Source organism: Narcine bancroftii, chromosome 3 (assembly GCF_036971445.1).
Source record: "Narcine bancroftii isolate sNarBan1 chromosome 3, sNarBan1.hap1, whole genome shotgun sequence".
Lineage (NCBI taxonomy): Eukaryota > Metazoa > Chordata > Chondrichthyes > Torpediniformes > Narcinidae > Narcine > Narcine bancroftii.
In genome coordinates this window covers 64,707,317-64,730,551 of record NC_091471.1, presented here as the reverse complement: position 1 = coordinate 64,730,551, position 23,235 = coordinate 64,707,317, and the positions used below count along the sequence as shown (strand labels likewise).

At 40.3% G+C, this 23,235-nt stretch overlaps 1 protein-coding gene across 7 annotated transcripts in view; it reads left to right on the top strand.

Annotated features, from left to right (window-relative positions):
• LOC138757224 (probable E3 ubiquitin-protein ligase HERC1) overlaps positions 1-23,235 on the top strand; it is a 309,739-nt gene that overhangs the window by 186,015 nt on the left and 100,489 nt on the right. For 5 of the 7 annotated variants that reach the window (XM_069924220.1, XM_069924216.1, XM_069924219.1 and 2 more), the window contains exons 44-50: positions 1,697-1,824; positions 4,222-4,454; positions 5,486-5,772; positions 10,199-10,254; positions 12,279-12,467; positions 14,609-14,780; positions 16,025-16,295. In XM_069924220.1, the coding sequence (XP_069780321.1) occupies positions 1,697-1,824; positions 4,222-4,454; positions 5,486-5,772; positions 10,199-10,254; positions 12,279-12,467; positions 14,609-14,780; positions 16,025-16,295 (1,336 nt within the window). The remainder of the gene's footprint in view (positions 1-1,696; positions 1,825-4,221; positions 4,455-5,485; positions 5,773-10,198; positions 10,255-12,278; positions 12,468-14,608; positions 14,781-16,024; positions 16,296-23,235) is intronic. The other 2 variants (XM_069924217.1, XM_069924218.1) reach the window with 1 other exon arrangement.

Below are 23,235 nucleotides of genomic sequence, written 5' to 3'. Positions count from 1 at the left end.
CGCAGACAGTCGGAAGAATCCCTTATCCCGCCGTTGTCAAGGAGAGTGGCTTCCCAGGGCAGGAGCAGGACCTTGGATTCCCAGGCAGGAGTGGGACCTCTGGTTCCCGAGCATTCCTCACCTTCCTATCCTCTTCCCTCCCCGGCACACTGGATGCCATTCTACTTCCCCAGTGTGCATGTCCGGAAGGCCTAGGGGAGGATTCGGAGTCGGGACCCAGGCATCAGGAGCTCCAGTGACCGGGGAGACAGGAGCCTGCTGACTCACCAGTGAGTGTTCCTCCGGCCCGGGAAGCCTCCTCGGGGATCAGCGGCAGCAGTGTGTTCGTGTTAGGGATTGGCGGTGGCAGATGGGTGGTCTCAGTGATCGGCTGTGGCCAGCATTGTTTTGGTGAGAATTAAACATTTTAATGCTCAAAAGGCTGTTCCTTGTTATTTGTTGTTTAAACATTGATACAAGTGATTTGCTGTTGCTACTGGGCTGTTTTTAAAAAGTGACCAGTTCTCCCAAAAAAACATTTATCCGTCATAGGCCCAGTCCCGACCATTTCAGATAACAGAGTTGTACTGTAAATAATTAATCTTCTTTCCATTTGTAAGTGGACCAGAGGAAATAAATTTCAACTTTTGGCAAAAAAATTCAGATAATTCTTTTCAAAATTTTACCATATGGATTTTCCTGCAATAAATAGTGTGAAAGCAGTATTCAAAATAACTTGTGAATAGGAAATGGGTAAAAAAATGTTTTAAAGAGTAGAAGAATAAAATGGAGTAAGTGGAATGTCCCTTAGAGTCTGCTCAAGATGGCCTTTAGGTCTCCAACATCTTATAATTTATATTCAAGTAGGCTCAACTATAATCCACTTTTATTGAAACATATTCTTTAAGATTTTTTATCTAATCTATGCCAAATATAATCAGAAGTCCCTAGCCCATGTCCATTTAACCTCTGGAAAATCATTTACCAGAAGTCTGAAATGATTACTTTCCAAATCATCAAATTTACCTTTTTAATGAAAAATATACCATCAAACAACCACTTTTGTGATTAACACATGGATTGTCAAATATTATTGTAATGCAATGATTAAATTGCACCACACACAATAACAGTCCCTTCCGGTACACAAGCCTCTGCTGCCCAAACACCTCAATTAACCTACAGCCCCCCTACATTTGGAAAGGTGGGAGGAAACCAGAGCAATCGGAGGAAACTCGGAGACTAGCAGAACATACGAGCTCTTTACAGACAGTGCCGGATTTGAACTTGGGTCGCTGGCACTAACCGGTACGCTAACCGTGTTGCCCATAAATGTATTTACTAAATTGATAGCAAAAAAGTGAACATTAGGGACAAATTAGATGGTTTATGATTTACAAGAAATCTTTACTCTGAAAGCAATATAACCAGCATATTAATACAATGTTTAGAATGCATACATATACTAGCATAGACATAATGGCCTCCTGTGATTCTTTTTTGGACCAATTCCCCTTTCCTCATATGCTTGCATTTTATCATGCTTACTTAGCACCATTCCAAATTAGGGGTAAACAACCAAGAGTATATACCAATAAAAATATTGCTGCTTTAACACTAGTTTATTGATTGATTAATATGTTTTGAATCTGTTTCATCTCACTTTATATTACCATTTATCGCATAACCACCACCCTCACTTCGCATCAACAAACAGAACCACCGATGGTTTGGATCAGGTAGAAAGAGGAAACTTCATCGATGTGCATTTGACTAGGAATAGGCCACCACCAGCTCGACGGCACAGAGCAAGCCCAGGACAGCGATCCACCTTAATAAGGGCTGGTAAGTTGCAGTTATGTGAGTCAGTGGTACATGATCCTGCTATTGCTTTTTTTCAATTATAATTTAAATTATAGTATAACAATGTAAATAACAACTCTCGATTATTTTTAATTTTTTTAAAATTTTGACATACAAGACAGTAACAGGCCATTTTGGCCCATGAGTCTGTGCCGCCCAGTTATACCCAATTAATCTACAACTCCTGGTACATTTCGAACAGTGGGAGTAAACTGAACCTCCCAGGGAAAACTCACGCGGACACAGGGAGAATGACAGCACAGGATTCGAACCCCAATCGTGATCATTGACACTGTTTCGGCATTACCACCAACCATGATGCCAACTGTACTTTGAAGGCAGAAATTCAATTGGAGCTTTTCGTGGTGATATTTGGTTTTAAACTACAGACTAGATATTGGGTTGAAGATCTATATAGTAAAGTAAGTAAAATTTGTTTCTAAGAAGGAAATGTCACCTGGTATTCCATAGAGCCGTAAACAGAGGTAAATAGATGCTACAAGAAGAAATCAGAGAAAATGATGTGCAATTTAAAGAAGATCTTAAATTAGGAGGCAAACTGATTTAGGAAGAGAATTTTGAGGTGTGAGATACAAAAAAAAACTGAGCAGGCTCTCATTTGTGATGGGTCAAAGAAAAGGGATACACAAGAGACCAGAGCCCAAATGAAATTACTTTGATAGAAGAGACAGGCCAAGGAAAGGTTCAGATGTGAATTTAAAATTTGAAACATTTGGAGATGGGGAGTTAGTTTTGATTAGAAATTACAAAATGATGCATGTGGAATGGAGAGATTACAGACAGAAAGATCTTGTATGAATTAAAATCTTGGAAAAGAATAAGATGATAGACAGGACATCACCGGAATAATAGGCCTAGGACTAAATAGGTATCAGAGCTAGGGAGATCTCCAGAGTTAACGACAGCAGCCAAATCTTCTTACATGGAATATGAAAATGAGTAGCAGGGAAGGGAACAGGATATATGACTGATATTAAAATTCTGAGCCAGAGGAAAAGCATTACTGGTCAAAATCAACATGAGAAAAGCACTTTCCTTCATTACTCTGCTCTTGCCTGTTTTGTCTGCTAAGTTTCCCATTTTCTAAAACTCAGGCTGATCCTCCAAAATAAATCAAATAGGCCCTTTTGAATATATTTAAATGATCAGATTGCTTCTTTAGTGAGTTAATTGCATGCTCTTTGTCCATAAAACCTAAAACTGGGCAGTTCAGGGACCAGAACTCTAAACTTTTCACCCTACTCCTCGCCATGCCAATCAATCCGATACCTTTGGATTTGTTCTTTTTTCACAGATGAGTGATTGGCAGTTTGATATTCAATCAGTATATTTAATTGAATAATATTTATCAGTAGACACAAGTGGAAAATGATTGGTTGTGATCCCAGACTTTCCATTGTTCTCTTTGAGAGAGGAATTTTACTGAAATTGCTTTGACAGGAAACAGAAGTGCAATCATTTTTGGATTCAAAATACCCCACCCCCATTCCCTGTACCCTACAGATGAAGACATGGGTGGCAGCACCTCTACCATGGAAGAAGACAATCTTATTGAAATAATTTTTTTTAATGAAATGAAGCAGTGACCCATTAGATGACACGATCAGTGGAGAGGGTATAGAGTTTGTGAGAAGCTAAAGATAATTTTGTTTCCCAGTCTTTATCATTAAGAAATTCCAGTTCATTCAAGACCAAATATGCACAATCTAATCTTACAGCACAGAGATGTTGACAGAGAAGCAGACTCGCAAATGGAGTGATTTTGAGTAATCTGTACTTGATTTAAGTTCATCGAGTCTCTTAACAGAACATTGATGCTAACTGGGACTGAATTCACAGTTTTCTGTTATGGTTGGATTTAGTTTTATAATTAAGTGTTCACACTGTGGCAATCTATTCAATAAGTGTTGGTTTGGTTCCCTGACTTGCATTGTTTCTTATAATGATGACTGAATGTTACTGAAATTGAAATGAAAGGAAACTAAAGTTTAATCAATACAATAAAATTTAACCATAATAATAATAAATTGAAGGAAAGGCATAGACATAAGAATGATCTGGATAAAAATAAAGACATATTTAAATATGAGGAAGGATTCTGTCTAAGGATGTGCCTTTTCTCTTCATGGATGGAAATTCATCGAGCTTTTTGTTCCTTTTTTTAACTTTGATTCTGAGAAGTAAATCATTCTTTCAGACAAGCTATCAATAGAATATATATTAAAGTTTTTGATTCTTAATTCTTTGGGGAATTATATAAATGATCTATATCATTAATTAATCCAGTATCGACTGACTAAATGTACTTTATATTTGTTTTTTCAAGAATATAATATAAAATGCTTGTGTTTCATAAAGGATCCCGATCTCCTCTGCTGGTGCAGTCAGCGCCACAGAGAGAGCCTGAAACTGCAGAGTGGCAGGAAACAGATGCGATGTCTGACCGCAATCTGGATGGAGAGTTGGAGCTGTGTTTTTCTGAGGATCCTCTATCTGAAGGTTCTGTTGAGGATATGTTTCCTTCTGCTTGTGGTACTGAAAATGAAGCACAGGGCACGTGGTTGTCTGAGATGATGGACTTGCCTAACATGGTAAAATCACAAAACTTTTATCAGTAATATAATTCTTTCAAATAATTATACTATTGTTCATTGTTTCCCTTCAAAATTTCATTACTGCCTCACTATCTATGTGTGTGTGGGTGGGTGGGGGAGGGAGGCAAAATGTGAGAGCATTGTAGATGAAAGGGATTTTAAAACGTTATGCTTTACGTTTATTGGTTATGTTTGATAATCAGGTAATTCCAGCATGCTGGCAGTATTGTGTTTATTTTAAAAGGATCCACAACATTGTAGCTCCTTATTTTATCTATAATCCTCTCTCCCCACTGGGATTACAGAATTAGTCCATGTATTAACATGATCAAACATTTTTTTTCTTCTTGCCTTCATCCCAGAAGAATTTTCTTTCTTGATTTGCTTCTTGTTTCTCTCAGCTTTCATATGAGAGAATCAAATTTTTGTAAGATTTTTATTAAAAAAATAAGATGATGGTTAATGGGACACAGAACAATGCAGATCAGAAGATCCACAACTCCATTCTTTTGGTGTTAAATTACCTGGTCCCTGCTGCAATGGTCCAACCCAGAACAACCTTTGAGTCTTTCCAGCTTCTCTTTGTTCACTCGTGGAAACCATGAATGTTGGCTGAGAGGAAAAAAAAGTTAAACTACAATGCCCTTCATTGTGATACCGGTTTACACTGTCCACCAGACACTCGATGAATGTGATTTCAGAAATGCTGGTTTTCACTGACTCTGCACCGGAGGTTAATTTTCAACAGAAGTTTAAAAATGGGGACCAAAATAATTCATTGTTTTCTTTTCTCTTTGCTGTCTTCTTTTAAAAATAAAAAAAAACTGAAATATAATTTAAAGTTGCATCAGATATTCTTGCCATGTGTTTTAAATTACTGTGTTACTTCTGTAAAGATTGACTGGAATTGCTCTGGGCATTTCAGTAGTAACATTTTCTAAATTAAGTGAAAAGTTGTGTTGAAATTTCTCCACTAAAGTAGAACACATTAAAGATTTTTGTGGATTTTGTTTTATTATTTCTTCAAGTTGCTTTGTGCATTCATTCAGTGCCAGGATAGCTCAGATGCAGAGGAGTTTGTCATTTGTGAACTGTGTGACACTCATACAATGCAGTTCAACGATCACATGAAGCAGCATCATCCTGGATGTGGAGAGAGTGCGGGTCACATGGGCTATCGAAGTAATGGAGCCTATGTTGATGGTTGGTTTGGAGGGGAATGTGGCTCTGGGAACCCATATTATCTGATGTGCAACAATTGCCGTGAAAAATATTTGGCTGAGAAACCAAAACACAAGCAACCTAGATTAAGTCGGTGAGAATTATTTAAAAACTAATTTGATTCTTTTTTTCCATTGTTTTTTTTATTGTAAAAAATGCAATATTCTAAAATATTTGTAAGTCCATATTATTTTCAGAATTGATTTTTAAAAAATCCTGAAATAAAGGGTAATAAATTTTATATTTTAATATTATTATCTTTGAGTTATCGATAAATTTGCCCTGATATCAGAAAAAAAAGTCCAATTAAATCTGTTCATGTAGATAAATTACAGTGGCTTTTCAGTTTGTAAGAAACAGATTTCCTTGAAACCATCTGCTTGAACAAATATATAATTGAGGTACTTTATATAAAGAGCAGAATATTATATCAAAATATCATGAGATTACTGCATAAAGTAGCATGTTTTATGTGTACCAAAATTTTTGGTGAATTTGCTGTTGTTATTACAAATGTCTAACAATTACTTAAATAATATAGAAAATATACAATCAAAAGTAGGTCATTCAATTCCTCATGCCGCTTTCTCCATTCAGTATGATCATGGCTGCCCAATGCCTCTCTCCTATACCTTGATTTACGACATATCCAAAATATTTCTATTGACCTCTTAGATGTTTTTGGTGACTTAGCTTCCATAGTCCTCTCGGATAGAGTATTCGAAAAATTCAATACCTTCTGGGTAGGAAATCTCTTGTCTAATAGTTTCTGAATAATAAATCACTGCAACATCTCTGCAGATAAAATCTCCACTGGCAGTTCCCATTCTGTATTTCCACTTTCCAACTAGCATTGCCTCTGTTGCTTTATTATGTTTCTGAGTTAGGGGTCTGGGTGTGGATCTGGAAATTCAAACTTCATTTTCCTTGCAGTAAATGAAAATCAAAAATGGAGACTTGAGTGTTTCCAGAATTTTCTATCAGTGGTGGTAATTATTCTTGTCAAGTTTCATTACATTTATTAAACAGAAACATTTGATGAAGATAGAAATGATTAGTCTTTGTTTAGTTCTTTTTGCAATTGCAGTCATGTTATTATTTGACTTTGGATTGGATTTAGTCGATATATGTGTGTTAATATCTCACAAATAGGAGAGGTCCAAGTACTGGTCATGGTCCACCAGAGAAACACCCCCTCTACCACAATCCTATGGTCATACTAATCTTGAATATAATTTACCAAGTCACCATGGATCTTGTTTGTCCTAACCTTCTAGATCAGCCTATTATGAGGGACCATGTCAAATGCTTTGCACACACGAAGATAATATCCACTCCCCAACCCGCAATCATTTTCGCCATCTCCTCAAAAAAATCTCAATCCAGTTCAATAGACAAGACTTGGCCTTACAAAGTCATGTTGACTATCCCTTATAAGGCATTGCTTTACAAGGTTGAACTAAATCTATCCTTAAGAATCCCCTTCAATAGCTTCCCAATAGGTTCACTGGCCTATAAATTCCTGAATTATCTTAATTTCCTTACTTAAACAAAGGAATAACAGTAGCTACTCTCCAGTCATCTGGGACCTTATCTGTGGCAAGAGAGTTTACAAAAATCTCATCAAGGCCCCATCAATCTCTATCAATAATCTGGAATAGATCCCCTCAGTTCCTGGAGATGTATCCATCTGAATGCTTTCCAACAGTCCAAAATCACCTCTTCCTTGATATTAATATGTGCTGAAATAAAACATAACCCATCTTGATCTTCCTGTCCTTGGTTAAATTTAGATCCTGTAGTACCTCTCCTATAGATGCATGCAATTTCCTCCTTTATCTTTGAGTAGTCCTACCCTCTTGGCTATTCTTGCTTTTTAATGAAGATACTATATCTCTTAGCAAGTTGGATAAAGGAAAATCCCAAAGGCAGTCATGGCCTCTTTTGGCCCTTCTGTGTTCCTGTTTGAGTTCTTTCCTGCTTTCTTCATATTCCTAAAGAACCCCATGATTTCAGCTTCCTAAGTCTTAAAGTAAATTAGGATAACAAAAGGGTAAATGAATGTTTTTTTTTATTTATTTTGTTTTATTTTCATGTGATCTGTTTTTAATTTATTTATAAAATATTATAAAAATTATAATTATTTAATTTTGTGGTTTTTAAAAGGATAGCAAAGAGACACAGTGGTTAGTCTTGTTCTCTACATGTTATTGAGATCCAGGTTAAATCCTGATCTCTGGAGCCATCTCTGTGAAGTTTTCACTTGCTCCTTGTGACCACATTGGTCTCTGTCAGATGCTTCAGTTTCACCATCACATCCCAAAGACAGTCATGCTGGTAGGTTAACTAGCTACAATAAATTGGTAGGAGAATCCAGGATGGCTTGGGAGGTTGTTGATTGGTGTGTCAGGGAGAGTAGATTGCATAAAGATAAGTTGGGTAGTACACCTGAGAGGATAACTTTGAGGGCCTGCTGAAAACCGATGGCTTCTTTCTGCTTGAGTGGTAAAGTGATGCAACTGGTAGAGCTACTGCCCCATAGCTTCAGCCACCTTTGGTGCTATATGTGTAGACTTTATAAATTCAATCAAAGACCTCAGGCATTTCTCTTAAATGTGATTTAAAATACAAGTAATAAGATTTTCAGTTTTTATCCTGATTTGAAAATAGGTAAGATTTTTTCTTTGAAGAGAGAAAATTTCCTGTATACTTCTATCTCTAGCAACAAAAAAAAACTCATGCTGGATAACAAATTGGGAATTAGATACAGTATTTCCCATTCATTAGCATGCTGGGAAAGAGACTGGAAAGAGCCCAGAAACAAATTCATATACAGGGTATATGCGCGGAGTGTAAGGTTTTTTTTTACTGCAAATGCGATTTTTAAAATCTATTCCAGATTAAGTTACTATCCATAACTCAATTTTTAATGTGTAACGTTAAGTGGAGATCCGTAAAGATATCTTTGTAAATCTTTTTTCTGACACCATCAGTAAAGGAGGCATTCAAGTCTCAGATAGAAATTGAATCACTGTCTAATTGGGTAACTAGATTAGAGAGTATTATCCAGAAGGAGAGTTTTGACATTCTTTGAAAGGAGAGATTGAGGGGAAACCTGATAGAAATATATAAAATTAAAATGTAAAGGTTACAGAATTTGTCGCATAGTACTACATTTAGAATGTAACATGCATGAAATTCTTTAACTTTGTTTACCGTAAGGAAGACTAAGAGTAGCCACTTTGTCCAGTGCCCCTCACAGAAATGAGGTCCCAGTGAGGAACAAACTTGTGACCCCTGGTTTACAAGCTCTAACCACTGAGCTATCGGAACCTAAGTCTGGTAAATGCCAGAGTGGAAATGCGAAATACCAGAGGGTTACTTTAATGTGAGGGAGTTTAAAGGAAAGTTAAGAGGGAAGTTAGTTTTTTTAACAGAGTGTGATAGGTACCTGGAACATGTTGCCAAAGGGCATTAGAAGCAGATATGATAGTGATGTTTAAGAGGCATTAAAACAGGCAGAGAAGATGCAGGGAATGGAAGAGCAGATAGGATTAGTTTAATTTGACATCATGGTCAAGGCAGACATTGTGGGCTGAAGGGGGCCTGTTCCTGTACTGTATTGTTTCATGTTCTGTTATATCCTGTGAGCCAAAAATCTCCTGTGAAATCAATGGAATTGTAGCTCCTATGCCTGATTTGAGCTGATCTAGAATCTGAGAAACTGCTTTCCTCCATGATAATGCTACAAAATCCCAGAATGCAGGGTTCCACCATTGAGTTCCATGTAGAGTCCGACTGTGCCTGAAAGGATATGACGCTATTTGTTAATCATCAAGTTGTTGAAAATGTTGAACTTTTGGAAGTGTGACTCCAGCCAGCAAGATTTGCGCCATTGTAATAGCCACTATATATTCGTATAGCATGGAGCAGGCTCTTCAGGCCTACCAGTCCATGTCAACAAACATGGTATTCTTGCTTAATCCCATTTGTCTACACTTAGTCCGTATCCCTCAAGCCTCTCTTATCCATAAATCTGTTGAAAAGACTTTTGAGTGTTGTTATTGACCCCACTTTCAAGGTTACCTCTGGCAGCTCACTCCACATACAGAGAGTGGGGAAAAAAATCCTCTCTGGTCTCTCCTAAATCTTTCCCCTCTCAATTTAAACCTCTGCCATCTAGTTCTAGAATCATCAACCCGGGGATAAAAAGACTGAACATTCACTTTATCCTCGTCCCTCATGATTTCTGGAACATCCTGGTGAATTTCTGCTGCACCCTCTCCAATTTATTGATGTCCTTTCTCTTCTTAGTTCCGCTCTTACCAAAACTTTGTACTATGTGAGGGACTGAGATTTTGTATTATTTCCAATTCATTTGAAAAGTAATTGCGATAGAAATAAATAATTAATGTCATATTTGAAATCATAAAATGCTTTCTGAATATTCATGCAACATTTTAATATATCATCCAGTTCCTAACATGCTTCTCTTCTGCCATTCTCCTCCCTGCCCCCAGCAAAACAAAAGGATTAGCGCCTGATTTAATCAACAAGCATGAAAATATGCATGAAGGTACGTAGACTGTCAAAGGAAGACAAAGGATAATAAGAATTGGCTCCATGTTTGTATGAATGAAAATAAAAAAATTGTTTCTTCTCCCTTCTGGTTCTGCCATTTCTCTGAAGTCTGCAGCTAGTTATTAACCATATAACCATATAACCACTTACAACACAGAACAGGCCAGTTCAGCCCTACTAGTCCATGCTGTAACAAATCCCCACCCTCCTTGTCCATACCCCTCCAGTCCTCTCCTATCCATGTAACTATCCAGTCTTTCCTTAAATGTAACCAATGATCCCGCCTCGACCATGTCTGTCGGAAGCTCATTCCACATCCCTACCACCCTTTGCGTAAAGAAATTTCCCCTCATGTTCCCCTTATAATTTTCCCCCTTCAATCTTAAACCATGCTCTCTAGTTTGAATCTCCCCCACTCTTAATTGAAAAAGCCTATCCACGTTTACTCTGTCTGTCCCTTTTAAAATCTTAAAGACCTCTATCAAGTCCCCTCTCAATCTTCTACGCTCCAGAGAAAAAAGCCCCAGTCTGCACAACCTTTCCCTGTAACTCAAACCTTGAAATCCTGTCAACATTCTCGTGTATGAGTCTGCAGAAACTATTTTATTCATTCAAGAAAACACTCAATTTCGACCTTGGGTTTTATTTTGGGGAAAACTGTATTTCAATTAATTTATCTTGGATTAAATTAGCAGTATTTTTTTATTTCTTGGAGATTATTCTAAATGCTGATTCCATTTTCAGGATACAAAAGACAAATTTTAAGACATGTATTTAATATGTTCAGCTCTAGTTCCATAATGTGTCTTCCGTGCTTTGCATATAATTTTAATTTCAATTTGCTAATTTATTTATGTATCATAACTTGATGAATTTTTTTTGCAATTTAATCTGTATTGTTAAATTTCCACTGCTAATTAATAAATATTTTCTAATTTTCCATCCTTTTGTTGTGGCCTACAATCCTTTTTATGTAACTACGGTAAATTTTATCTTTTTCCCATCCAACAACCAATGTTTTTACCATCTTATTTTCAATCCATTCGTTTCAAATATCAGTATGTATTACATCCACATTTCAGGAGGACCTGAACATTTATTCATCTGTTGAAAACATGAATGTTTAAAATAACCATTTGATTTTATTTAATGTATGCCTTTGAGTAATTGGTTTTCTTTAATAATATCACTATGTATGTAAAAGAGAATTTATGTAAAAAGAAAACTATCGTGAAAACCTTCTGAGATCATTATATGATTGTATAAATGTAAATTTACAGGAATAGCTGAATTAAGAGTTTTAATTTTATTTGTTTTGTATTATTAATGTTTCTTAAAATGGATTGACTGGTAGATAAAGCACTTTTTGAAAAAGCTATCCATAAAAATATATTATGGGATTGCATCAAAATCCATTGCCAGGATTTTACTGCGATGAATTAAGAGGTGATATGCATGATTGTAGAAGTTCTGAAAATGTTGATAGCATTTTCTTGACTACTTGTCACCACTGGAAATAGTACAACAATTTATTCTTTTCTATTTGAGTGGAGAAGAATGGTTGCAAGGAACCAAGGTAAATATAATTACTGTGCCTTTAAGTTCCTTCAGCAATGATTTGAATTTTTAAGTGCTTTTAATGTTCAATTATTTTTATTATTCAAATTAATAAATTTTTTAAATTCTTTGGCAATCTGCTAAGTCATTAGGCATCATTTAGTCAGCTAGCAATTTTTGTGGATTGGGCTTGATCTGCCACACTCTTCTGCTATAATGTGATTTATGGCAAATGCCAAGCAGGACCTCATGCCTGAAGGTTCCAGAAGCTTTTCTCCACAAGTTTCTGCTAAGGCAGACTGTATTGCCAGTCAGAGTGAGCATTGAGCAAGTGTGCATCTTACTTAACTGATTTCCGGGAAACAAGTTTCCAATCTGATTTCTAATGCAAATTCTAGCTAATGCATTTGTTTGTTAAAACAGCATGTTGGTGTACAACACTCATTCACTTTTGTTTTACAGAGGACTGGGATATGTTGAATACTGACAGAAAGGAACAGCTTACTGGACTGGAAGAATTTGCTTCATTAGCTGCACCACTTGGGTTGAATGATAGCAAATTGATTCCAGATCCTATCCAATTTCTAGGACAGGATCCCCTTGGAGCATCAATTACCACTGATAATATCGAAGAGACTCTTTTAAAGAAAGGTAACAGAAACCATGTTAATGTGTTTGACAGTCTCCGAGAGTAACTATTAAGTTTCAAATTTAAGTTTGTCATAAAGTACCTAGGGCAGTGAGAAAGGTTCTGTTGCAAACAGAATAACAGATTAGCTCTAGCACTTTTCAGTTGGCATAGCGATTAGTGCAACATGGTTACAATGTCATTGACCCAAGTTTGAATCCGGCATCGTCTATAAGGAGTTTGTCTATTCTCCTCATGTTTGTGTGGGTTTCCTCTGGGTGCACCTTCAAAACGTACAGGGATTCTAGTTTAATTGGGGTATTTGGGTAACATGGGTTTGTGAGCCGGCCAGAAGGGCCTGTATGTCTACATTTAAATTTAATACATACAGCCATATAAGAACACAATTTACACAGTGTAGGATTTCAATGAAAAGGCAGCATGGCAGCACTCTTGTGGGATTCATTCAGGAACCTGATGGCTGCAGGGTAGAAACTGTTTTTAAGTTGGTGCGTGCTTTCATACTCTTGAGTCTTCCTCCACAATGGGAGGAGGAAGAAAAGAGAGTGTCCAGGATGCAATAGGTCTTTCAATATGTTGGCTGCTGTGGAAATTGAGTCCATGAAGGAGAGGAAACTTAGCATTATGTTCTGAGCTGTATTCACTTCCTTCTGTAGTTTCTTCTGATCTTGAGCAGAGCAATTTCTGTACCACACTGTAGGTGCACCATTGAAGGCATACAGAAGGTATGGCTTCAATGGTGCACCTGTAGAGGTTGTTGAAGGAGAAGGGTGACATGCTGAACTTCCTTTGTTTTGCAGAAAGTTGAGTTATTTGTGCACTTCCTTTATCATGCATCAACGTGTTTCCCACAGGTCAATGTTTAGTAAAATTCAAGATTCCCTTCTTGTCATGCAATAGTATATAATATTGTAATATTACACAAAACTACGTTCTGCCTGGCATAAGGCAGAGAAAGAGTCACCAGTAGTATCACCCAGCGGTCCTTACAGTACAAGAGAAAGAGAAGCAAAAGAGAATCCCTTCAGAGTCACTGAATGTCTGTGGATTCAAATCCAGTGCTCCCACAGTCTCTGTAGCCACAACAGACTTCTGTTCGATTAATTGGCAACCCGAGCTCCAGATCCAACCCTCTGCAATAATCAGGAAGCCTTCAGTGCCTGAAGCCCTTTGAGAACCCTTCTTGCTCTCAGCATCCTCTCAAATTTCAGTTCCAAATACATGGTTCCCATGAGTCAATCTCCAGCAGACTGCAACCCATGTGAGTCCCCCACCACATCGCCTGCAGCCTGTATGGGTCCCTCAGCTGCTAAGCCCCTCGCCTGTCAGCAGCCTTCGCCGTCCTGTACATTCGCTCCTCTTCTTTGCCTTCTCAACAGGGTGTGTTCACCCTGTTTCTGGTGCCCTGACCCGGTCCGCTGCTTCCCGGAGTCTGCAAACCATTGTGGCTGCTGCCAAGCACAGGCACTGCCATCTTAGGCACAGACTGCCGCGGTTGCAGGATTTTACTTACAAATACCAACGGCTCCTTTAACAAGCTATTTAATGCCTGTATGGAGCCGCAAGCATTAGGGCTGGATGGTTGAACCCTATGGAGTAGTGCTGTGACTCCGCTCTCCCAGGACCACACCAGCAGAAGCTGGTAACACATTATCAACACAACACTTTTGAGGACCAGAAACAAGAAAGACTGGAGACTGAGTTTTCATTAGTTGCGGCTGCTTTCAATTTCCTTTTTAGGCACAGGGCAATTTGGAACTTTTGCACTCTTTCTTAATGAAACATAATGTAAATTTAGATAATTTCAATTGAAGATTTTGAAAATTCATTTGTTTAAAGTTTATAGCTTTCTGCAGACATTCACCACATTTCAGTTTAATAGCTTAACTTTTAAAATTGAACGAAGAATATGTGCTTTTCACTGCTTCCTTTCCTTCCAACTATTCACTAACCTATATAGCCAGGATATTGTGGTCCTAAACCTCTGCCAGATTCCTCTAAGCAGGTAATGAAGTCTGCATGGAAGTAGTCCAGTAATGAATAAAAGTTGTCATCTGTGACATAAGTAATTGAATCTGATCTCAACATGTATTTTAGTTTTGTTACACAATATGATGTTATTTTAACATATTTTTATTGTTAGGTGTAAACAGATCTGATGAAAAAATGCATTCTAGACTGACATTAGGTGAGCAAGCTGCATCTCTTTGTGACACCAAAGAAAGAATTCTCGCTCTTCAACGTATCACAATGACAATGAAAATTCTTTTAGCACACACCATGGTTATAAAAGCTTTGTCACTTATTTCTGTGAGGTATGTCAGAAATTTTACTATTTCTCAGTAATAGTGACTTTAATCAATACTGATGAAACATTAGTTGATTTACTTTTTAGATCAACATATTGTTACATTGCAAGACCATAGGACATAGGTGCAGAAATAGGCTATTCATCCCAAAGAGTCTGCCCCATCATGAAATCATGAGCTGATCCATTTTCCCACTGAGTCCACTACCCAGCACTTTTTCCATACCTTTCGATGCCCTGACTGATCAAGAGCCTATCAATCATTGCCTTAAATACACCCAATGATTTGGCCTCCACAACTGCCTGTGGCAACAAATTTATCATCCTTTGGCTAAAGAAATTCCATAAAATATAAGAACATTTTGTGTATTCCATTGAGATCAATCTCAAGTTCTAAACCCTTATAAAATGGCTCCCATCCCTGAAATTGGTCTGTACTATAATCCCATTATCAAAAAGTGATCCTTTCTTGGGTAAGGGTCCAGAGCTATACAATGTACAAGGTTCTCACTGGGGCTTGAGTAAAACATCCTCACTTTTGTATTCAATTTCAATTCAATTTCTTGTATTCAATAAATGTTATTTTACCCTTTGCCTTTTTAATTGCTCACTGAACCTGCTTATCAAATTTCAGTGATTCCTGTACAGTACAAGGACACTCAAGTCCCTCTGACTACAACACCTTTCGATCTCGAAGGATTTTTTTTTAATCTTTAAAAAAAAACAAGATACTTGTAGACTGCCATTCGGCTAAAGAGAATTTCATCATATTTGTGAATCATCATTTGTAAATAAGAGTCGAGGAGTCAGAAGATGAAGTACTTACAGAAAATACCTAGCCTCTGACCCACTGCAGCAGTTGGGGCGTTGATTTAACTGGAACAGCTAAATCTTCTTCCCAGTTATGACCTTCATCATGGTCCAGGGTATTAATGTGAAAGGGTGGAAATAATATTAATTCTTATGGAAAAGTAGATAGACCCTCTCTTGCTAAGGTTTGTTATCTATTTTAAGATATGTCTTGATTGGATTGATGTTATATAATAACAGTGGCTTCTATTAAACCTACATGGGTTCAGAGGAAAGGAAATATAATTTTAACAACCAAATCAAAAACGTTCAGGGCAATGCAAGTATTGTTTTTTTACTTTGCTATTGATATGAATATAAAATCATTTAGAATGTATTGATGAAAACTGTAGTAGATTTCTGGTAAAAAAAATAATTCTCTTTCAAAATATTCCTTTACAGTGGTTCTTTGTGCAGTCAGACAAGTGGGCTGGAAGCACTTGGATTAACTGACATCCGTATCTTGGTCCGATTGATGTGTCTTGCAGCTGGAGGCAGGGCTCAGTTGGCAAATAGTGGAACTGAACATTTATATTCAAAAACTCAGTTTAGATCTTCAAAGGGAACAATGTGGAGTACAAGTTCCTGCTTGACATACATGAGTTCAGCTGTTGGATGTCTCATTGCAAACAGCCCCACAGCTTTCAGGGCACTGGTTAATGTTTGCACTCAGGTAATATTAGAAACAAAATTATCTGTAAATGGTATAGAAAATACTGCAAGCAATGCAGATCAGGCACCGTAAATTCTTAGCTCAATACCCCTAATGAAAGGGCAGTGATCGGAAATATAAATCCTTTAATTCAACAGAGACTGCCTGTCTTGATGCTGTGTGCTTGTGGTATATTAATTTCAGATTTTCAATGTAATGGTATCTTATAATGAAATAATCCTGTTACATGTTTTAGATAATGATACAAGTCTTTCCATCTATAATCTATTCTTATAGTATTATTAATCACCTTAAATCACCATATGAAATTCCAATTAATTTAGTAGCTGGTGCTGCAGTTCTTATAATACATAAGAATGTAAGAAGTAGGAGCAGCAGTTGGCCCATTTTGCTCATCGACCCTTCTCCTCTTTATTTATCCAGACTGATAACTGAATTTTGATGACATTAGTTTGTTCATTTTCAGTATGTGTATATTGTTGGTTCTGAATGGGCAACTAAAGCGGCATCATCTGCAAAGAGTAGTTCACGGACAAGTTTCTCTTGTGTCTTGGTGTGAGCTTGCAGGCGCCTCAGATTGAAGAGACTGCCATCCGTGCGGTACCGGATGTAAACAGCGTCTTCATTGTTGGGGTCTTTCATGGCTTGGTTCAGCATCATGCTGAAGAAGATTGAAAAGAGGGTTGGTGCGAGAACACAGCCTTGCTTTACGCCATTGTTAATGGAGAAGGGTTCAGAGAGCTCATTGCTGTATCTGACCCGACCTTGTTGGTTTTCGTGCAGTTGGATAATCATGTTGAGGAACTTTGGGGGACATCCGATGCGCTCTAGTATTTGCCAAAGCCCTTTCCTGCTCACGGTGTCGAAGGCTTTGGTGAGGTCAACAAAGGTGATGTAGAGTCCTTTGTTTTGTTCTCTGCACTTTTCTTGGAGCTGTCTGAGGGCAAAGACCATGTCAGTGGTTCCTCTGTTTGCGCGAAAGCCGCACTGTGATTCTGGGAGAATATTCTCAGCGACACTAGGTATTATTCTATTTAGTAGAATCCTAGCGAAGATTTTGCCTGCAATGGAGAGCAACGTGATTCCCCTGTAGTTTGAGCAGTCTGATTTCTCGCCTTTGTTTTTGTACAGGGTGATGATGGTGGCATCACGAAGATCCTGAGGCAGTTTACCTTGGTCCCAACAAAGCTTGTCCGTGAACTACTCTTTGCAGATGATGCCGCTTTAGTTGCCCATTCAGAGCCAGCTCTTCAGCGCTTGACGTCCTGCTTTGCGGAAACTGCCAAAATGTTTGGCCTGGAAGTCAGCCTGAAGAAAACTGAGGTCCTCCATCAGCCAGCTCCCCACCATGACTACCAGCCCCCCCACATCTCCATCGGGCACACAAAACTCAAAACGGTCAACCAGTTTACCTATCTCGGCTGCACCATTTCATCAGATGCAAGGATCGACAATGAGATAGACAACAGACTCGCCAAGGCAAATAGCGCCTTTGGAAGACTACACAAAAGAGTCTGGAAAAACAACCAACTGAAAAACCTCACAAAGATAAGCGTATACAGAGCCGTTGTCATACCCACACTCCTGTTCGGCTCCGAATCATGGGTCCTCTACCGGCACCACCTACGGCTCCTAGAACGCTTCCACCAGCGTTGTCTCCGCTCCATCCTCAACATCCATTGGAGCGCTCACACCCCTAACGTCGAGGTACTCGAGATGGCAGAGGTCGACAGCATCGAGTCCACGCTGCTGAAGATCCAGCTGCGCTGGATGGGTCACGTCTCCAGAATGGAGGACCATCGCCTTCCCAAGATCGTATTATATGGCGAGCTCTCCACTGGCCACCGTGACAGAGGTGCACCAAAGAAAAGGTACAAGGACTGCCTAAAGAAATCTCTTGGTGCCTGCCACATTGACCACCGCCAGTGGGCTGATAACGCCTCAAACCGTGCATCTTGGCGCCTCACAGTTTGGCGGGCAGCAGCCTCCTTTGAAGAAGACCGCAGAGCCCACCTCACTGACAAAAGGCAAAGGAGGAAAAACCCAACACCCAACCCCAACCAACCAATTTTCCCTTGCAACCGCTGCAATCGTGTCTGCCTGTCCCGCATCGGACTGGTCAGCCACAAACGAGCCTGCAGCTGACGTGGACTTTTTACCCCCTCCATAAATCTTCGTCCGCGAAGCCAAGCCAAAGAAAAGAAATATTGTTGGTAAGGCAGTGATGCACGATCAATTAACCAAAAGACTGAAGTAACTGGAACTAAAGGCTTTTATTAGCTAGAGATGGACAGCATCCCTTGAGTTACTGGCTCACACTGACCTGGACTCAAACTGGGGGCAGGGTTGTGGTATGACAGCCTTTATGGGGAATAAAGCGGGAGGGAGTCACAAGCCGGCCACTGAGAGCAGGGTCAAACATATAAGGTCAAGCTATTTACATACACAAGTGGTTTCACCACATTCAACCCCTCTTTTAAAAAGAAGTCCCAGTGGGGGTGTGGTGCAGTCAGGTGCCCTCATAAGTTCAGTCTGTCTGGTGGCTTCCTTTTGCTTTCTGACCCACGTACCTCCGGTGGTATGGTGGCCTCCATCAGTTGAGCATACCCCTTCTCGGTCAACCCCGCCGGGGTGCTTGGCTGAGCTGGGGGGGAGTGGGGGGGTGGATTGGTGCATGGGTGTCGGTTGGCCGAGGAGGTGGGTGTAGGGATCTGGGGCCCTGGAGAGCTGGGGCGGGGGGAGCTATCTGACCGTTGGCTGACTGGGGGGGGGGGGGGGCATCCAGATGCTCCCGCGTGTGGCAGGTCCTCGCATCCATCCGGGAATGCCACATTCCCTTTGGGGTTATAGCTGGTGGTACAGCTAGAGACAATGCCCTTGGACAGTAGAAATCGGTGCAGCTCATCACTCATGAAGGACGAACCCCTCTCGCTGTGGACGTAGCAGGGGTATCCGAAAATGTTGAACAGGTTGTTCAGAGCCTTTATGACGGTAGCTGCAGTCATGTCCAGGCAGGGGATGATGAAAGGGAACAGCAAGTACTCATTGATGATGGTGATGAAGTACAGATTGCAGTTCGTGGAGGGTAGGGGTCCTTTGAAGTCCATACTCAGACGTTCAAAGGGGCGAGTGGCCTTGATCAGTGTGACCTATCGGGCTAGTAGAAGCGCGGTTTGCCCTCTGCGGAGACCCATCAATTTTTGGTCAACGTCCTGACTTCGTCAATGGAGAAGGGGAGATGACGGGCTTGGTGAAATGAAAAAAAAACGGGTGATCCGGAGTAGCAGTCGGTCCATCTGCACACTGATACATTTCTCTCGAGACAGGGTGTCAGGAGGCTCAGTATGTCATAATTGTAGGTGGAGAACTCGATTCTCCACCTCAGGATTTTTTCATTTTTGATTTTACCCCACTGCTGGTTATTAAACATGAAGGCGACTGCCCATTGTTCAGTCGATAGGGTAAAATGCTTACCGGCAAGTGCTGTACAACTTCAACTATAGTCTGAGCCTCTTTCTCGATGGAGGAGTGCCAGATCTTGGGGCCCTTGAGGGTGCATGAAAAAAACGCTATGGGCCTGCTGCCAGGTTAAGCGTGGCAGCCAGGGCAAAGTCCTGAAACAGGGTGGATTCGTCCACTGCATACTTCGTGGCCTTTGCTTTGTCAGCTTTGATTTGGTCAAATGCCGACAGGGGGAAAACATTGGCCCTGATGAGGGGATGGGCTTTCTCCCCATAGCTGGGAACCCTTTGAGCATAGTAAGAGAAAAACCCCAGGCACGTTTTCAGGGCCTTGAGGCAGTAAGGGAGTGGGAGTTCTAACAGTGGGTGTATGCAGTCAGAGTCGAAGCTAATGACTCCATTCTCCACAACGCAGCCTAGTATAGCCAAGCAACGTGTGCTGAATGAAGACATACTTCCCTGCGTTATACAACAGGTTGAGGCATTTCGCGGTGTGGAGGAATTTCTGGAGGTTCCTGTCATAGTCCTGGTGGTAATGGATGCAGATAGTAACGTCGTCAACATAGGAACATAGGAAGTAGGAACAGGAGTAGGCCAAAAATGGCCCATCGAGCCTGCTCCGCCATTCAATACGATCATGGCTGATCTAATTTATAACCTAACTCCACCTACCTGCCTTCTCCCCATATCCCCTAATTCCTCTATCATGTAAAAATTTATCTAACCGAATTTTAAATATGTTTAATGAAGCAGCCTCAACCACTTCCCTGCTTAGAGAATTCCAAACATTCACTACTCTCTGGGAAAAACTATTTTTCCTCAACTCTGTCCTAAATCTACTCCCCCAAATCTTGAGACTGTGTCCTCTCGTTTTAGTTTCCCTGGCCAGCTCAAAAAACCTTCCTACATCTATACCTCTCATTCTTCTGAACTCGAGCGAATACAATCCTAGACGATTTAATCTTTCATCATAAGTCAACCCTTTCATCCCAGGGATCAACCTAGTAAACCTCCTCTGGACCGTCTCCAAAGCCAGTATATCCTTCCTCAAATATGGAGACCAGAACTGGACACAGTACTCCAGGTGCGGTCTCACCAGTACCTTATACAGTTGCAACATTACCTCCCTACTCCTGAATTCAATTCCTGTAGCGATGAAGGCCAACATTCCATTTGCCTTCTTAATTACCTGCTGCACCTGCAACCTAACTTTTTGCGATTCATGCACAAGCACTCCCAAGTCCCTCTGCACAACAGCATGCTGTAGTTTTTCACCCTTTAAATAATATTCAGCTCTTATATTTTTCTTGCCAAAGTGGATAACCTCACACTTACTAACATTGTACTCCATCTGCCAGACCTTTGCCCACTCATCCAGCTTAACTATATCCCTCTGCAGACTCTCCACATCCTCATTACAATTTGCTCTTCCACTCAATTTGGTGTCATCCGCAAACTTGGCTACACCACATTTTGTCCCCTCCTCCAAGACAAGGTATGGGAAAGTGGCCCGCAACCTGTGTTTGTCCACCATCTGATCCATCTCCCTTTGGAAGTCAGACATCCCATTCGTAACCCCAAAAGGGTCTCTAAGGAAATGGTACAGTCGTCCTTCAGCCTCGAAGGCGATACACTGATGGTCCTCAGGGCACATAGGGAGCTGGTGGTATGCCAACTTAAGGTTGATGATTGAGAATACCCTGTTCTGTGCGATCTGGTTCACCATGTCGGCAATGTGGGGTAAGGGGTAGGAATCTTGCCAGGTGAACCTGGTGATGGTCTGGGAGTAATCTATGACCATCCGGTGTTTTTTCCCCACTCTTTACTCCCCACTACCTGGGTTCTCCATGGGCTCGTACTTTCCTCTATCACCCCCTCAGTGAGGAGACGTTTCAACTCTGACTTAATAAACACCACTGAGAGTAGGGTCGAACATATAAGGTCAAGGCATTTACATACACAAGTGGTTCCACCACAACCAGCATTTATTCTCTCCTGAACTTGGCTATAAACAATCTTTTCACTCTTTTTGATTGACTGTAGTTTTTTCTGGTAGAGTTGGAAAGTTCCAGCATTTGAACCCAGCAACATCCTGGGGGTCATCAATGATCTAAAGCTCTACTAGACCAACCACATAAATGATGTGGCCAAAGGAACCATAACAGGCTGGGTGTCCTGCGGCATGTAATAACTCCTGACACTTGTGATGAAAGGCATATAATACATTTCGACGTGCAGTGTATTTTATAAATCAGAATGGCATGCACGATGTGGGGGTGGGAAGTTTGTGTGGTGTGGAATCTGTTGCTCATATTGTTTCCATACACTTGCTAATTTTATTCTTGATATTAGAGTTTCCAGGTTTGGAAGTGTAGAGCGCGTCAAAAGAACCAAAGACTTGTTGATCCAAACCAAGGCTTTTATTAACTAAAAGATTGGAGCATATCACAAGTAGGTCGACCAGTCCAGAATGACCTGGTCTGGCTAGGAGCAATCCTTTAAGACCTGCCAGTAGGTGTGGCTACGCTCTCAGCTAATCACAATCATCCTACACTACAATCTGAACATATAAGCATTGGTGATAGAATCTGTTCTATCACATTCACCCCTTCTTTGAGAACTGACCCCGGGGTGGATGGAGGTTAGGGGCTGTACCAGACAGGGGGCCTGACCATCTGGCGTGACCGTCGTGTTGCCGGGATTAGGGTCACCGGAGTCGTGTCGCAGGTAGTCTCGTAGGGTGCGGCCACTGCTTCGCTCAGTTCCCCAACGGCGTTGTCGACAGTCTGGCCTGAGCTGGTGGGGTGGTGCTGGTCCCTCTGTTCCTGGGGGAGAAGGAATAGGGGGAGGTTGGGTTAACCTACTTGTGATATGCTCCAGTCTTTTAATTAATAAAATTGTAGAGCGCGTCGAAAGAACCAAAGACTTGTTGATCCAAACCAAGGCTTTTATTAACTAAAAGACTGGAGCCTATTACAAGTAGGTCGACCAGTCCAGAATGACCTGCTCTGGCTAGGACCAATCTTTTAAGACCTGCCAGTAGGTGTGGCTACACTCTCAGCCAATCACAGTCATCCTACACGACAATCTGTAAATATACACATTGGTGATAGAATCTGTACTATCACAGGAAGGTAGGGTCATAATAGTCCAGCAAGTAGCTATGCACTGGTCATGGAAGAAATCAACATTTAGAGTCATTGGTGGGGTTCAGTTCAAGCAACTAAGTGCCCTTGCACTTCTGATTTATGGTTTTGGTTATCAGAGCAGGAGCTATTTGTCACAAGATACCCAGTCTCTAACCAGCTCTTGTGCCCACTGTGTCCATGTGGCTGGTCTCTGGTTGAGTTTTCTTTCAGTGGTACCACAGAATGTTAATGGAATACCCAGCAATGGTAATATCATTGAATATCAAAGCTAAGTGGTTAGATAACATATTGGAGGTGCTCATTGTCTGGCAATTTTATGGCAAGTTTTAT